Source organism: Protopterus annectens, chromosome 13.part0 (genome assembly GCF_019279795.1).
Source record: "Protopterus annectens isolate FY-2018-M chromosome 13.part0, PAN1.0, whole genome shotgun sequence".
Taxonomy (NCBI): domain Eukaryota; kingdom Metazoa; phylum Chordata; order Ceratodontiformes; family Protopteridae; genus Protopterus; species Protopterus annectens.
The window spans coordinates 55,759,795-55,778,754 of NC_056747.1; the positions used below are offsets into that span (position 1 = coordinate 55,759,795).

The window sequence follows — 18,960 nt, forward strand, 5'->3', positions numbered from 1 at the left end:
TGAGAAAATAGAAATAATCCAGAAGGCAGAATTCACAAGAAACACTATTTTAAAACACACCTTTTTAAACTTTATTCCAATAAGCACTTTCAGCTAGAAAATAACACCCTTCTTCAAACATTCAAAAATCATGTGACAAACTCTTTTATAGCCCAACCCAACCACTTGAGTCTTAAAGACATAGCATTATAAAACAACATATTAAAATTAAATACTTTTGCCAACACATTTTTAAAAAACATTTACATAATTTAACCCTGGATGAAAGCCACGGTGGTGCAGTGGTTAGGGTTGTCACCTAACAGCAAGAGGTTCTCCCATTCGATTTTTGGCTGGAGGGCCTTCTGTGTGGAGTCTGCATGTCCCCCCCGTGGTTGAGTGACATTAAAGACATGCAGGTAGGTGTGGATGTGAATGGGTATGCCTTCTTTGAAGGGTGGGCATCGGGCTGGCAACTCGGCACCATAAAATTCCACTGCCAATCATTAGCAGACTGGAGTTCCACTGTGGCGACCCCTAACCGGGAAAAGCCAAAAGACATTACTATCATTTAACCCTGGATAAGCAGATGCATTCAAGTGTAAGATCCACCACAACTCTCTATGTTCCTCATCATCTATTCACATCCTGAAGAGGGTCCATTCACACTCCATATCTCCAATCTTCTCCGGTATATGAATGAAGCTGTTCTGCACATGGGAGTTGAACTCATTAGCTATAGATTCCCAGGACATCTGCCCTTCATGTTTCGGCTTTACATGTCTGTCCAGCTGCTGCTCAAGCTGTTGGGCCCATCTCACCAGGAAAAAGTGATCAGTTGACAGCTCAACATCTCTCTTGACCCAGGTGTCTGGAAAGCGTAACCTCAGGTCTGATGAGATGACCACAAAGCCAGCCATTGACCTTTGTTCACATGGCTTCTGGTGCCATGTATGAGCTTCTTTATATCTAAACATGAAAAATGCAATGGTCAATACATGACTAACACATAAACACAGAATGACAATTGACCGCACTTGTTTTCAGATCAGGCAAAGAGGTCTTTCAGATTACCCCCTTCCAGCCTCCTTATTCCAGATGGGCACTGAAGTCTCCCACTAGAAATTTAAGATCTGGCGGTAGTTCTGTGTTGAGGACCATTCTCACAATATCAAAGAAATAACTGTAAGGAGCACATGTGCAAACAAAAGACATTTTCTTTTCTGCAGCCTCCACTTTTAATGAGATAGTCCTTTAATTTGTCCATCTGAACAGCACACAGCTGAGGACTTGTAAGCATATTTTATACTTGCAAAGTTGTTTCCTTCAATCTAATCCAGAGTAGGAGAGAGAGACTACCCTCATCTCATTCTTGAACCCATGCTGTGTGGAAAGGTAAAGGTAAGACTAAATCTCTTTAGTATGTTTCAGCCTTTTGCATAATTATCAGCTCCTTTCTTGGCAGAGAGGTGACATTCCAGGGCCTGAAAGCCAGATTCCATAGCCAGAGACTAGGTCTTTATAATCCATTTTGCTCCTACCTGACACTTGATTAATATTTGGTCCTCACAGCCTCTTGATTAACATTGCATATGACTAGCACCTATCACCTTATGATATGACCAGCACCTTTCACCTTATGATATGACCAGCACCTTTCACCTTATGATATGGCCACCACCCTTCACCTTATGCATAGAGAGCCTAGATGGTAGTTCTATGCAGCTTTTTTGGGCTGAGCCCAGTTAGGCTGTGTGAGTCACCTGGTGCCCACAAATGACCTGCCCCACTAGCACCAAATCCAAGTGTGAGTTCTGGTATTTAATGCTCTGTGACTCTTTAACTGCAGCATTACTAGAGTGATTGTGAAGCCACTTTATGTCTGATGCCTTCTCTCAGACCAATTTGCCAAGGGTGACCATACCCAGAACATGAGCCCTGCACAGCATCTTTTTAAAGATTAGTAGTACACACAGACTTTTCCACCACAATGAGATTATGCCCTCAAGAAGGAATTCATCCCATGCCAAATTTTTGTTTTTTTTCAGCATATTGACTCCTGATTGGACAAACCATTGACTTTTGCCTAAGCAGAGCTTGACAAATCAAATGTTGGTATACTAAGACATGTTGTAGAGGTTACTGTTATTTACACTGAGGCATTTTTTGCTTGTATGTTACCTTATGACACCAAAGAGTAAAAGACTTGTGTCTTGTTAAACTTCAAAAATATCCAAAAGAAAAAGCAAGTTTGAGTTTCATTTGGTCCTATAACGTCATGCTTACCTCGTTTTGGTGTAGCTGTTCAGATTAAATTATAATACACTTTTTATCCCTTTGTTGTAAATTTTGACAACAATAACTAAAGTTTATAATGGAACCAAACATGATTTCAGAATCATTTTTTCCACAATATTTTGTGGCAATCCACGTTTTCTCAACAAAAGATTTCTGTTTAAGCTTTATGAAAATGCGCATAAAATCAAAGTTAAAATATTCCTTCCTTTGAAGAAATGTGTTTCTGTGAGATCGTGACATTTTTATGAACAACAGTTTTCTCATAAATAATGAACAATGGATATGATATGAGGTCCAAAGCATTTTTCTCATGAAATATACATTGTACAGCTTCTTATATGTTTTGCATATTTGTATGAAACATTTGCTTGGCCATTTTAGAGCCTCCCTTCCATTCCTCATCTGATCTACCCCAGTGCCTCCTCCTCATCTGATCTGCCCTAGTGCCCCTCCCTGCTGTCCTCAGCAAGAAAGAAAGGAGATCACTGGGATCACATTTTTGTCCATTTTGAAAGGAGGTCACTGGGGCCACATTTTTGTCCATTGTGAAATTTATAACTTTAAGGCCAGTGTAATAATGTTACACCGTAAAAAACACATTTATTGTTTCATATTATCTTTGGTGGAACAAATTGGATCTTGCAAGAGGATATCTTTGCTTTACTTAGACTGAGAAAAGTATTCTGGAACATTTTATGGGGCTGAAAACCTCATTTACTGTAAGAGCTCATCAGGCATGCTTGATGAGTAAATTAGTGATATTGCCTAATTTTGTTTTATGGACTGATGTGAGGCTGAGTTTCTATAGGAAATGGCATTTTTGGAAAACACCTTATAAAGCTGACCTTTAATAACATTTAGAGCTATATCCAGTGGTAGAAGAGGTTTTGCATTTACATTTTATGTACTATAATTCCAAGCATTTTTTGTGGCAACCCCTCACCCACCAGCTGCATCATTCATAACTATAACTATAACCATGACCTATGATGATGTAATTAGTTATGCCTCATTAATGATGTCATTTTGGCTTTGTATATTTTTTATAATAAAAACATTTTATTTTAAATCAAACTGTTTTGGGTATTAGAAGACAAAACATGAAACATAGTTATTAATAAAGATTTAACATAAAGTCGCTAACATTCTTTTATTATCATAGATTATTTGTCAGATTCATTTTGTAATATAAAACATTTTTTTTTGGTAAAACAGGTCACTGTGAAAAAAAGGCAGTAACATAATATGCTTCTTAAATAGCAGCTTGGTTATATTTCATATTATCACTGGATGATTTGTTTTGGGGTGTAAATCATGTTATGGAGTCCTAGAAGTCCCCTTGACTTTTTCTTCATTGTGCTAGTAAAAACCATACCAGCTACCATTGAGAAATGCATGATAAATAGTTGCTTCAAATATTTTCAGAAAGTTAGTGAACCTAAATTGCTATTCAGTAACATTTATGTCACAATAACATTTTTCCAGTAGCTTGCTGAAGTAAATCAGCACTTTTAAATGCTTCACGGGATATACATGATTCTCAGGTTGGCAATGCTAATACGTGATTAATGCTCTTTTAATTCTGTTTTTAGATCTGGATGAGTGTTCTACTAAACAACATAACTGCCAATTCCTGTGTGTGAACACCATAGGAGGATTCACTTGTAAATGCCCCCCTGGATTTACCCAGCACCAGTCCTCATGTATTGGTATGTATGCCTGTCTTCCTAAAATGTTCTCATTACTCTCGGCAGTATGTGTCATGATGCTATGTTTGTAGTCACAATTTAAATCATACTAAAGCAAAAGGCATTTTTATTTCTTTCAGTTTATAGTTGTATATGATTCCGTTTAATATAATTGGGATTAGAAACATTGCAGCAGATGTCCAATTTTAGTTGAATTTGTTTATTTTTTTTTGTTGTTGTTGTTACTCTCAAGTCAAGTATATTTAATGTTTTTTCATTAGCAATATTTCACAAAATCCCCTGGTTTGCTTCAAAATTCCTCTTTATTGAAACCCTGTGATTATTTGTTAGCACCACCATCTTTTGTTCAACTTTGGTTTCAGTGGAATTGAAATCCTGGTACCCATTTTCATAAAAGGTAAATCTTAAACGTTAGGTAGCTGACTAGAACCAAAACAGCTGACTATAATGACCAAAAAATGAAGAAAATACTTCTTGTGACAAGAAAACATTTCTTAAACTGTTTTTTTTTCCATTTTTTAGACAACAATGAATGTGTTTCACAACCAACCTTATGTGGTTCCCAAGGAATATGTCAAAATACAGCAGGAAGTTTCAGCTGTGATTGTCAGAAAGGATTCTCGCTTGATAACACTGGCCTTAACTGTGAGGGTATGTATTTTTGTTTTTCAGAATTAAAGGTTATAACTCATATATGAATACATAGAGCTCATGTGACCCATGTTGATATGGAGTAATGAGGCTATACTGGCGAGTGCTTTTAACACCTGTAAGTACATTAGTTCATCTTAACCAGAAACCACAGACTACTTTGTACTCTATTTACTGATATTCAGCCTTCTCTCATGACTGATTAGCCCTTTTTGTTCCTTTCTTTTCACTAGAGACCCACATATGCAGTGGACATTTGCCTTATTGCATCCCTGAAATCAGGGCTGGCTTTGGAGGGTGGGAAATAGCTACTGAAATGCTATTATCCTGGCAGACTCAAGATATTCCTTATGACCTACTACTGTCTCTTCTTGAGTGCTAATTAAAAGACTGCCAAGGGACAAGGCATGCAATGACAAACCCGAGGATGCTTCCTTTCATAATGCCAGATCATACCTCTCAACCAGGAAACATCAAAAATCTGTACAAGGCCCATGAAAAATAGGTACAAATCTGTATGCTGTTTAACATAAAATGTGCATATATAATTATGTAATCCCACCCAGTCCAGTGGAATTGTGGGATACCAACTTTCAAATGCAAATTGAAGAACAGACAACCAAAATATGACACCAGAGTCCCCCTGCAGCCATTCCAATGTCCCATTACCTGGCTATTTTGCCCCATTTACTATAAACACTTATGTGTGCATACTGCTTTACTTCTACAATGATTCGGATTTTATTTTTACATTTTATAACACAATGCACAAACACTAATAGACATCTGCTAAACAAAGCAATACTGTCTCACAATAAAAATAGACTTGGCATTAAAACTTTTCTGCCCTTGAAACTCACATTAATTGAAACAGCATTGAAACTCATACCACATCCAAAGAAGATGCATCTGGCCAGTGGTGGATAAAGATTACCTTTGGGCTGTTTTTAAATCGTTGGACCCTTGCACACAAAACAAGAAACATACACATGTTCTTTGATATTAAATTATATACCTTGTATAATACAGCATACTTGTTAGAGTACAGTTTAAATTCATTGTTTGAACATTTTTCCAGTAGGCAATGAAACAAAATCCATGAACCAATAATGACATGAACCAACAATGACAAAACTGCCCAATTCAGAACATTTCCATCATAAAAGTCTACTTCTACACCCACACAATATATTGAGAGAGAATGACAGTAGTGTAAGCCATAGGCATCTTGCACAGTTTCTCGCACTTATTTTCAATTTCAGTTTTTTTTGGGGGGGGGGCAAAAACCAGGAACACGTTTTAAACATTGCTTGTATAATTTTGGAAAGTTGCTAGGATAAAATGTTGTGTTACCACCATGCATTTCACTGCCAAGTCTTGAACCCAGGACCCTGTGTACTACAGTCAGAGCAACATACCACTATGCCAAATCAGCAGTTCCCTGTAAGATAGGAAGACTGAAACTTAAATGGTTATCATTTAGTGAATTCAGTTCTCACTTTTCGCCATAGCTCTCAACATCATAGCACAAAAAACCTGGTCAAAACCAATAATGGGGGAATACAGAATTCAGTTCTCACTTCTTACCATAGTTCTCAATGTCATAGCACAAAAAACATGGATAAAGCCAGTATTGGGGGAATACAGCCCCAAAATAGGGACACATTTCACATACTGATCTTATAAACTTAGAAAATTGCTAGAACAAAAGGTTTTGTGTTAAAATTTATTTTCTGAATAATATGAAGTTTGAGATTCAAATGTCTGTCATTATTTAGTGAATTCAATCCTTCAGTGATTTGCCACAAAAATTCTAAAAAACACAGATTTTATGAGGAACAGATAAAAATTATGAGGTATAAATTTACAAGTGGTGGTGGCTATGGACTTTAGGCTCTTTTTACCTTCTACCCAAGGTACACCATTTGAGCTAGAGTACCTCTAGCCACCAGGTGTATTGGGGCACACACACACACACACACACACACACACACACACACGCACGCACGCATGCACACACACACACACACACACACACACACACACACACACACACACACACACACACACACACACACACACACACACCTACCATTATTCAAGCCAGCAACTAGACAGTTCAGATCTCATCCTGATGTAGAAATATTGTTAAATCATTAAATCTGATTAGGCATTTTGTTTGAGTATTCGCAACCCAATGTACCATAACCTGTGACCTTTAAAATTGTCTTAGTTTAAACAGATGTGTGTGTCATTGCTTTAGATTCTCAATTAAATTGTGAATTTAACACATTCAGATGCTTTAAAGGAGCAAATGTTTCAGATGTTTTTCTTAATAACCCATTTGGTAGTAATGATTTAAAAACATAGCAATGCATTTTGATTGGCTGAATTTTGTAAGCACAGTGGGTTTGCTGTGAGCTTGTAGACATTGTCTGCAGTCAGTCATAGCTCCTGTGCTGTACCTCATTGCAGCTATGGAAGTAAATTTGGTAGCATCTTTCCTACAGAGTGAGCTGTAATAACTAAACAGAATGTGAAGACAGGCAGCATTCAATTATCCACCATTAGAATGATGGCTTCAAACGATGGTAATTTCTGTACATCTAGGGGGAACCTGTCTTAGAGGGCTATATTCTAAGGCAAAATTTCAAGACTACCTAAAGCAAAGACATGACTTAAGTGTCAGAAGAAGTCCAGGAATGTTTTCACATCCACTGACAAGGGCAGTTATTTCATACGATCCCTACATTTGTATTACACATCATTTTTACAGGCTTATCCATCCCACCATCTCTGTCAGCCTGTTATGTCTTTGCCCCACATTCATATAGGGAAAGAATGCATCAAGTTAAAGCACTTGGAATAAAATGTCTTCTGGTAAGTGGCTAAAATAAGTTTATGTATTAGATTACAAGACAGAAATTTCCACCCAAGTCCTTTTCCCACTCGATTTAGTCAGCTACCAATGCCTTGCTGATTAGTGTGAAGCCTGTTTTATGTACGAGATTAGGCAACGTGTTTATAAAGATCATGTTTCTGACATCAGGTCAGTAGAGTATTCATTGTGATTCTTCATAGTCTCAAGCTGAGAGGACATGACTTAGAAACCATTTTCCATTAGTCTCATCTGACCCAACACCTGAACGATGAGTTCAGAACAATAAAAATGAATTTGATTCTTTTTGTGTTCCAAGTAACCTGGATATCAATTCTCATTGTAAAAGGAGCTTATTGCCTTGTTCATATCTTTCAACCTCAGATTTGATCTCTCGGGTTCCAAGTGGAAATGTCATACTTTCAGTTCTCATTTCTACCATTTAATCTTGGTCTTGCCCCATAGCCTTTATTACTAATCTAGTCCCTGCCAAAGGGTCATTCAGGCTGGGTTGCATGTACCTTTATCCAGTTTATGTTCAAAAATACAACAAAAGCAATGAATAACATAATCCTGAAAATTAAAATCAAAGCAAAAGAATCCTGATTAAGCAAAATAGAAACAATAAAATTACAAAATAATAGTTTTTGCAAGTGACAAATGCTGTCTGCATCCTCCAGTTCCTCTACAACCTAACTTCACCAACTTAACGTCTTTTAATTCAAGTTTGCAATCCCTTGATGAAAAAAGGTGTATCCCATTCTGAGGTTGTGTGGCTTCTTAGAATGGGTTTTGGCACATTAATTTTCAGTGATCAATTTTTGGCATTTTACATGTCAGTCATCTGGCTTCAGTAACAGCATCTAGCTACCCACATGCTAAATGAATCATAGTTCAGCCAACAACTGACAGCCATTCTGAAAATTCTATTTCTGGACTTTTGGAGGTTTGCAATCAATGTTAAAAAATCAGATTTGGTCCTGCAGTAGAGAAGGACCTTTTCTGAGAAGCAATCCTAACATCATACAAGACTGTGCAGAACATAGTTACCTTTTTACAGTTTGCAGCATCGAGATTTCTAAAGCACTATTGAGTCACATATCAGCTAGCAGCATGCCAGACTTCAAAGGAGGAAGTTTCAACAAATTCTGTGGAATTTCTGGAATCATGGGACACTCACTAAGTGAGGAGATTCCATCAGTTTTAGCATCTTGGAAAATGAATTTGACTGATGAGTGGACACAGTTCTCCCAAATGCATGCAGGTTAATTTTGCTACCGTGGTAGATCTAGATCTTGACCACAAATAGATTGAATCTAGCTTGCTTGTACATCTGAAGTCACTATCATTTCATATTTGGTTTCCATTGCAAATGAAGACTGAGATCAAACTGAGGGAAATGCTATCAATTCTCTTAGCACTGAGGGCTTTCAGAAGGTAACTTCCTCTGGGAGTTTTTAAATAAACAAGGACAGCTCCACAGAGATAAGCTTCATAACCAAGCAAGATGACACTGCATCATATCAGCTATGCATACTTGCCATGGGGATATGATATCCAGTGTTGGCTATGAAACTTCAGTTACAAGCAGTATGTCTTCCACATGTGGGCAGTCTTTCAGCAGATACACTCAAATGAATCTACACAACAACCCTCCAGACATGCGCACACTTTCTCACGCTCATAGAAACAATCACCCACACACCTGCATGCATGCTCCAACAGATGCACACACACACACACACACACACACACACACACACACACACACACACACACACACACACACACACACAAATGCAGACACACTCACACACATCCATTCAGCCACATCCGTTCCCCTACAGACATGCAAACACACATCACATCTACACATAGACACATACACATTTTCATACTTTCATGGCTCTGCTATACTTAGCTATTTAGCTGTTGTTGCTGTATGAGCCATTACTAATCCCATAGGAATGAATGAGTGAATGCCATCAAAAGACGGTATTCACAGTTTTGTCCCAGAAAAAAAAATTAACTTGGAAAAGCAATTTAGATAATCGGGTGGGGAGGGGGGAGCATGTTAATCTGGAGCCATTAGCTGTTTCCTACAGACCACTATATTAGTATATGGTTTGTCTAGCAAGAACACTTTCCAAGCTATGGCTACTCCCTGGTGAAAACTGTAACAGGATTGGTGTGTCTGAATCAAAAAGGGTTAATGTAATGCAGAAACCTTTGGGACTGAGGCTTCTGCATTGCAGATAGGCCTTTCTGAATTGCAAGGAGTGGCACACAGTGAAAAATACTATATTTAATCTATATTTTCTCTGTATAACACCTCAGAAATATTACACTCCCCTTAGATACAATGCCACTATTGAATTCTATGCTAATTTTCTTTTGCTGGAGTACCAACCCCTGTCATTATGCTCCTAAAGTGCTTAAGACGAGCATTTCCAGAACTAGCAGAATTGTTTCAGAATGTCAGCTAGTTCTACTCTGATTTGACTGGTTTTATATGGTCCCTTTCTGTGTTTTTTTCCTTTCAGTTTGCTATCACCTCTCTCCTTCATCACCTTTGGGTTATCTCAAGTTACCATTACTGGAGCACTTGTAAGCACTCCCAGCAGAGTTATACAGTTACTGAAGCAGCAGATTGCCTTAGTTAGTTGTGTGGGACATGGCAGGAGTAGAAACCATCCAGATGTAACTGCAGAGTTTTACCTCAATTCTTTTAAAGATTTGTAATGGCTAGCAGTAAGGAGATGTGTCTGCACCAACACAAAAGCATTTGGTAGCAATACCCCTAGTGTCTTTGAGGAGCTGCCCTAACACTTAATGCTAACATATAATGATCCCCATACCTAGAGGAAAGTAGTTGTGCCAGTTCATCCCCCAATAAAGCATTGGCTTCCCTTAGCTCATATCTTAAATCAGAAGGTCAGTATCATTATGTTGAAGTGGAACTGTCTATCCATGTAATGTTTGTAATCAAACATATTTCAAAATGCTGTAAACCAAATTCACAAATTGTTATTTGCGTGGAATATAGATTAACAACCATGAGCCAGTCTGTACCTTTTACCTTTTTTTAAAAAAAGTTTTCTAACGCTGTGGCTTATTAAGAGAGATAATATATGATTTTGCAAGTATGCTAGCTGACATATGGGACAGTGCTTCTTCTAAATCTGTGCACTTCTAACATCCATGCATCTTACTTTGGGACTCTAATTATGTCGCAGGCATGCAGGGATTTAACATCAGTTCTCCTCCTCTTCCTTTAGATGTAAATGAGTGTGACAGTAACCACCGGTGTGAGCATGGCTGTCAGAATATGCTTGGTGGGTTCCGCTGTGGCTGTCCTCAAGGATACATGCAACACTACCAATGGAACCAGTGTGTTGGTAAGTTCATTGAAGCCTTCTTCAATATGTAGACTGTTTTTGTTTAGGTTTGCTTACAAAGTGCAAATTACAGTTAAGGAAATTTATTACACATCAGGTTTTATCAACATAAACGTTTGCCTTTGAGACTGAGATCAATCAGGTATCTTATAAACTTATAATGTTCCAAAATTTGTGTTAGGAGACATTAATAGACTACCAGAAACTAAGTTTTTAAACCAGTCATCCATTCTCTCTCATAGTTAATGTGTTTATTTTCTTGTTCCATTGATTTAGCTAGAAGTCTTCATTAATTGATGTCATAGATGTGTGACAGATAAAACTGCCTTTCTGGCAGCATATGTGGCTCTTCCTTTCCCTGTTAGTCAGCACAAACCATGTGTCCATATTCAAAAGCAAGAGGGGAAGAAATTTAAAACTTAATGTCATTTCACAAATATCACTGAAAACTGCAAAAATTACAAATTACTGACAAAATATGAGTTACACAAGTGCCTGTTACATTCTAAGGACTGATGGTTTGAGCTTCAGGATAGCAGAGATGTAAGTGTAATAAATGTGGGGAAAAAATCCGAGGTTATAGCATCTTGGCATATTGTTCTTACGCTGAGGTACAGAAACATCAGAATTAACATATGTAAGTAGCAGGCATTTTAGAGCACAGCCCCCCATGTTAGGAATGTAGAGACTGCTTCCCTTTAATAGTGTAACAGTGATTTTTGGAATTTTCTGTTGCTTTGTTTGAATGTTTGTATCTGCTTACCCTTGGAGCTTTTCTCCCCGGGCCTCCGCTAAAAATGGATATGCATCCAGTCGCACTATCCCGGTCAACAAATGTAAAATAAAATAAATAAAATAAATAAAATTTCAGTTTATTTCTTGAGAATTTTGAGAACCACAGTTTCTGATCTTACACTTGGGATATGGAACCAAATTGCACAAATACAAAACTTCAGTAAAGCCACAATGTGAAGCAAGTTATGTGCATTACAGGAATATTCACAAAAATGTGGTATACACACACACACACACACACGCACGCACACGCACGCACATGCACACACACGCACACACACGCACACACACGCGCACACACACACACACACACACACACACACGCCGCATGCACATCCACACACACACACACACTCACAATCTCCGTCTGCTGGATTGTAACATGTGCCAGTGCAGTACCAATTGATTTACAACACAATGCTGCAAAGTTGCTCATCCCAAACCACCAATTATTTCTTCTTTGGACACAGTGGATTTGCTTGCTTTTTCATGGTCCTGATGACCTTCATTTACAATCTGAGGTATTATTACCATTCCATGTGGTCTCAGAGTTACCGCTGTTGTCATGCCCCAAACACAAGATTGTATCAGTGCAAACCTAGCACTCTCACATGATATGCACATGTGGGGTGCAGGAAGGCTTGCCCCTTGCAAAAAGTAAATTAATAATAAATAAATAATTTTACTTTAAGTTGTTTTTGATAATTTTATATTTGATCTAAAATGATTGTTCTGTTTGCTGTCATGAATGTTTGATGTTTGATGAGACACACCTGCTGACATATAGACCTCCTAGAGGGGAAGGTCTCATCTATTAAATATATATATGAGATGTTTTTATTGTGATAATTACTGTGGAAGTTGGAACACCCTCATAAGCCACATACTGCATTAAATATTGCAAGTAACTTGAACAATAGATCCTCTTCAGTTATCAGGTAGTGCATATTTTCCAGGAACCTCCAGATGTCTTCTGCCATACCCTTCCTGCCATCTGGTGCTGGTAGAGTTTTGTGGACATGTGATGCAGTATGTTATCTGAGGTTACACTGGCACATGGTTGGACAATGTTAGCAATGTGGCATTGCATATGGCTGCTTTCTCCTCCTATATGGCCACAAATCGAACAGCCTCTACCTCCCCAATTTTGTGTACATGGTGTTGGTAATGATTGAACTTCAGCAGTTCATAGGTAGGTACTAGGCTATCGGCCCAAGGGCCTACGTAAGTCCAGCCAACAAGGTTCCCTGGCTTATGCCACGGCTACAACTCGTACAGCCTCTACCTTCCCAATTTTGGGTACATGGTGTTGGTAATGATTGAACTTCAGCAGCTCATAGGTTCATAGGTTCATAGGTAGGTACTAGGTTATCAGCCCAAGGGCCTATGTAAGCCCAGCCAACAAGGTTCCCTGACTTATGCCACCCAAGAAAGTTATTTTCCTGTGCCACTGTCGAGCAGAGACACAGATGTTCCTCTTCAACTGTACTGGTTAAGAAAATAAGTCAACCATGGCAGCCTGTCCTCTGCTGTATCCTTACATATCTGCATTCCCATAGTATTCTGTATTGCATTTGTATCTCTCAGTCAATAGACAGACTTGGCTTCCTGTATCTTAGTCATGGATTATATTTGCCTGCCTATCCCTCGGGCAAAACCTTTGTGGTCTTCCCCTGCATTTTCTATAGGCTGTTTGTTTCTGTTTATGTGAGGTGTTTATGCCTATGCAAGTCACCTCTGGTACACAGGCTTATTGATTTTTCACTACTGAAAACCATGTTTTGTTCACCCACCTACTCCAGTTGTTATATCATAAGCACCTACAGCTGTCAGCTGTTGTGCTCACCATTGTAATGACAGCCAATTCTATTTTCTTCCATCTGTGTTTGGTGAAACACTTTAGATGTAGTTGTGTTTCATCGAGCCACAGGAAACGTGCTACTAATGCAAGGAGCACCGAAGTGAGTGAAAGGAATGCTAGAACAAACTTCCACTTCTAGTTCATTGAATCTGTTGCTGAAGATCCATATCTATCTATCTATACATATTATATATGTATAAAGTAGTTACATTTGTAACACAAAGACTTTCAGGATTATGGTGTGAGCTAACAAAACAAAGATAAAAGCTATCACCAATATAACCTTACTTAAATTAGACAGGAAAGTAATATGGGGACCAGAATATCTTCACTTTGAGTTATTGCATCCATGCTAGTAGAAGACCACTGTTCTTTAAACAGATGGTCAAGTACATAGAAGAAGAGTGATTCAGAGGATGAACTTATTTTTAATATTTTTAATTGGAGTAAAACAATGACAGGAGGCAAAGCCCAGACAAATCCTAATTACTTTATAAGGAGTAGGGAATCAAAATGGAGGCAGACTTTGTAAGAGAGGGGAAGAAGTATTTATTTAACAAGATATGAGATTACACAGTTTTCACCTTTTGAGTGCAGTTAAAAATCCAGGACTTATGCAAGGTGTTGCAGTCTGGCCCATGTTATGAGTTTTCTTGGGGACGTTTTCTTACCTTTGGTTGCAGTGATGACTCAGTCTAGTATCTCGCTGCACACAAATGAAAAGGGCCAGGCAATTTTTACATGAGGTCACCAAAACTATCCTGAAATGCTGCGTATTATAATAGAATTTTAGATATATTCTGAAATTTTAAATTATGCTGGATATGTAAGAAAATGATAAATATCAATACCAAGAGTACAACGGTCCTGTGCAAATGGAGAATTTATGACTGACAGACCAGTTCACTTTTCTGAGTTACATCCAAGCTTTATTTGAGGACGTAGTAATGAGTACAATATAAATATCGAGTTGTCATGTATTTTACCGGTGCTCCATCTGTAATACAACTTTCCACATTCTGACTTCAGCTTCTGGGCCTTTGTAGTTGGTGATCACTCTTTTTTTTGTTTTTTCAAAGGCATCAATCGGTCTGTCTTGTCTATATTACTAGTACAATATTAATACAGTTTTGTTTTGATGCAGATAAATAGTTTAAGCTCAGCATATGTTAGTTTGTGAGATTTATTAGGAAGCAGAGTTGGTTGTTAAAATGGAGGTAACTTTATATGTCAGTTAATATATTACCAGTGGCAATCAGCTTTGTAATTGAATATAAAGGTGACTTTACCAGTTCTTTGGATCTAGATAGTATTAAGAAATATTGATTGAAGTTCCCTGACAATAAATGCCTCATAATCCATAATGATTATCATAAACTGAATGTCCACGTGCCACTGACATCAGAGAACTGAACCTTACCTGAACTAACCACAAATACTTCTTTAACAATACGATTTACATGTAGTGCCATTACTTTTGGTGTCAGATTTTGCCCTGTTCCTAATAGATTTACTGAGTTTCTTCTGCTTTTACTTGTAAAGAAAGCCCTGTTCAAGGGTACATACATTACTAAATAACAGAAATAAATTATGTCCTTATCACCAGCTATGTGGAGTTTAGTATTTAAAGACATTCTATTCCAAAAGAGTAAAATAGGAGTGTACTCCTCTTTGGCTCCCTCTGTTATGATATTTTTTTAATGATCAGTGATTGAGATATATTCTAGCTCTGAACAACCAACACTCATCAGTAAGTTCTCTCAGCAGACTTTTTACCCACAAACTCCAATCATGATTTAAAGGTCTATTTGGACAGTTGTTAACATGAGCATCCTGCCTAATAAATATGACCAATACTCTGATTTACCTACTCTGATGTTACTGTTGTATACTATGACTTACCGACTCTGATGTTACTGCTGTATACTCCGACTTACCAGCTCTGATGTTACTGCGGTATACTCTGACTTACCAACTCTGATGTTACTGCTGTATACTCCGACTTACCAACTTTGATGATACTGCTGTATACTCTGACTTACCAACTCTGATGTTACTGCTGTATACTCCGACTTACCAACTCTGATGTTACTGCTGTATACTCTGACTTAAGAGCTCTGATGTTACTGCTGTATACTCTGCCTTACCAACTCTGATGTTACCGCTGTATACTCTGCCTTACCAGCTCTGATGTTACTGCTGTATACTCTGACTTAACAGCTGTGATGTCACTGCTGTTTACTCTGACTTACTAACTCTGATGTTACTGCTGTATACTCTGACTTACCAACTCTGGTGTTACTGCTGTATACTCTGACTTACCAACTCTGATATTACTGCTGTATACTCTGACTTACCAACTCTGGCATTACTGTTGTATACTCTGACATACCAGCTCTGATGTTACTGCTGGATACTCTGACTTACCAACTCTCATGTCACTGCTGTATACTCTGACTTACCAACTCTCATGTTACTGCTGTATACTCTGACTTACCAACTCTGGTGTTACTTATGTATACTCTGACTTACCAACTCAGACATTACTGCTGGATACTCTGACTTACCAACTCTGGTGTTACTGCTGTATACTCTGACTTACCAACTCTGATGTTACTGCTGTATACTCTGACTTACCAACTCGGATGTTACTGTTGTATACTCTGACTTACCAACTCTGGTGTTACTGCTGTATACTCTGACTTGCTAGCTCTGATGTTACTGCTGTATACTCTGACTTACCAACTCTCATGTCACTGCTGTATACTCTGACTTACCAACTCTCATGTTACTGCTGTATACTCTGACTTACCAACTCTGATGTTACTGCTGTATACTCTGACTTACCAACTCTGATGTTACTGCTGTATACTCTGACTTACCAACTCTGGTGTTACTGCTGTATACTCTGACTTACCAACTGTGATGTTACTCCTGTATACTCTGACTTATCAACTCAGATGTTACTGTTGTAAACTCTGACTTACCAACTCTGGTGTTACCGCTGTATACTCTGACTTACCAACTCTGATGTTACTGCTGTCTACTCTGACTTACCAACTCTGGTGTTACTGCTGTATACTCTGACTTGCCAGCTCTGATGTTACTGCTGTATAGTATACTCTGACTTACCAACTCTCATGTCACTGCTGTATACTCTGACTTACCAACTCTGATGTTACTGCTGTATACTCTGACTTACCAACTCTGGTGTTACTGCTGTATACTCTGACTTGCCAGCTCTGATGTTACTGCTGTATACTCTGACTTACCAACTCTCATGTCACTGCTGTATACTCTGACTTACCAACTCTCATGTTACTGCTGTATACTCTGACTTACCAACTCTGATGTTACTGCTGTATACTCTGACTTACCAACTCTGATGTTACTGCTGTATATTCTGACTTACCAACTCTGGTGTTACTGCTGTATACTCTGACTTACTAACTCTGGTGTTACTGTTGTATACTCTGACTTACCAACTCTGATGTTACTGCTGTATACTCTGACTTACCAACTCTGGTGTTACTGCTGTATACTCTGACTTACCAACTGTGATGTTACTCCTGTATACTCTGACTTACCAACTCTGATGTTACTGTTGTAAACTCTGACTTACCAACTCTGGTGTTACCGCTGTATACTCTGACTTACCAACTCTGATGTTACTGCTGTATACTCTGACTTACCAACTCTGATGTTACTGCTGTATACTCTGACTTACCAACTCTGATGTTACTGCTGTATACTCTGACTTACCAACTCTGGTGTTACTGCTGTATACTCTGACTTGTCAGCTCTGATGTTACTGCTGTATACTCTGACTTACCAACTCTCATGTCACTGCTGTATACTCTGACTTACCAACTCTCATGTTACTGCTGTATACTCTGACTTACCAACTCTGATGTTACTGCTGTATACTCTGACTTACCAACTATGATGTTACTGCTGTATATTCTGACTTACCAACTCTGGTGTTACTTCTGTATACTCTGACTTACTAACTCTGGTGTTACTGTTGTATACTCTGACTTACCAACTCTGATGTTACTGCTGTATACTTTTGACTTACCAGCTCTGATGTTACTGCTGTATACTCTGACTTACCAACTGTGATGTTACTCCTGTATACTCTGACTTACCAACTCGGATGTTACTGTTGTATACTCTGACTTATCAACTCTGGTGTTACTGCTGTATACTCTGACTTACCAACTCTGATGTTACTGCTGTATACTCTGGTGTTACTGCTGTATACTCTGACTTACCAACTCTCATGTCACTGCTGTATACTCTGACTTACCAACTCTCATGTTACTGCTGTATACTCTGACTTACCAACTCTGATGTTACTGCTGTATTCTCTGACTTATCAACTCTGGTGTTACTGCTGTATACTCTGACTTATCAACTCTACAGTAACACCAGAGTTAGTATACTCTGACTTATGAACTGTGATGTTACTCCTGTATACTCTGACTTACCAAGTCTGATGTTACTGCTCTAAGTGCTTCATATAGATCAAATACTATATACATAAAAAGAACTGTTGTTAAAACTTAACACTAAAGACAATGAAGTGTTACCACCTGGGTACAACATACACAGGCTGGATCATGCTTAGAGGAAGGGGGTGGGGTAGCTGTACTCTATAAATCTGAGTTAAATGTCACCATAGATGTAATACAACCACCTCAGATTAATAACTCAGAGATTCTTGCCACCAAATTGCAACTTAATAAAAATAAATGCATTAATATCATCTATATGTACATTCCCCCAGGTAACAATATATCTACATTTGAAGATATCTTGCTCTAGCTATCATGTCACTACCCCCAAGAAACCCTACTACTTGAAGACTTTAACATAGACTGGGGCACCTGTTCCTCAGAATCCCGAACCACCCAATAACCTGCATGCATTTACACAAATTATATCCACCCCTACCAGGATAGGTAAACCCAACCAAAAAGAAAGTATACTTGACTGGGTACTCATAAATAGTCACCCCCAACTGTACACCTCTGGTACCCTCCTTAATGGCCTAAGCAATCACCTTCTCACATATGTAATTAAGCACAAAACCATTAATTCCCAACAACCCTTACTCAGAAAGGTTCGAAACAATAAAAACTTTGACCCTGCCAAATTCCAACAAGAACTAAACTCATGTAATTGGTCTATTCTAAAACAGCTCCCCTTAGAGGAAGCAGTAGCATACTTTAACAACAAATTCCTTGAGATCCTTGATTTGCATGCACCTGTTCGTTCAAAGAGAACCAAGGCAAAAACTGCGCCATGGCTTTCTATAGAGTCTACACTCAAAATTACCCTTAGAAACAAGGCATGGGCTTTATGGCATTCTTCTAAAGACCCTCAAGA

General features: G+C 38.3%; 1 protein-coding gene across 1 annotated transcript in view; it reads left to right on the plus strand.

Annotated features, from left to right (window-relative positions):
• Window positions 1–18,960, plus strand: part of LOC122817578 (fibrillin-2-like) — an 824,173-nt gene that overhangs the window by 778,573 nt on the left and 26,640 nt on the right. Inside the window, exons 60-62 of the mRNA XM_044090614.1 lie at window positions 3,870–3,986; window positions 4,509–4,637; window positions 10,794–10,913. Coding sequence (XP_043946549.1) covers window positions 3,870–3,986; window positions 4,509–4,637; window positions 10,794–10,913 — 366 coding nt within the window. The remainder of the gene's footprint in view (window positions 1–3,869; window positions 3,987–4,508; window positions 4,638–10,793; window positions 10,914–18,960) is intronic.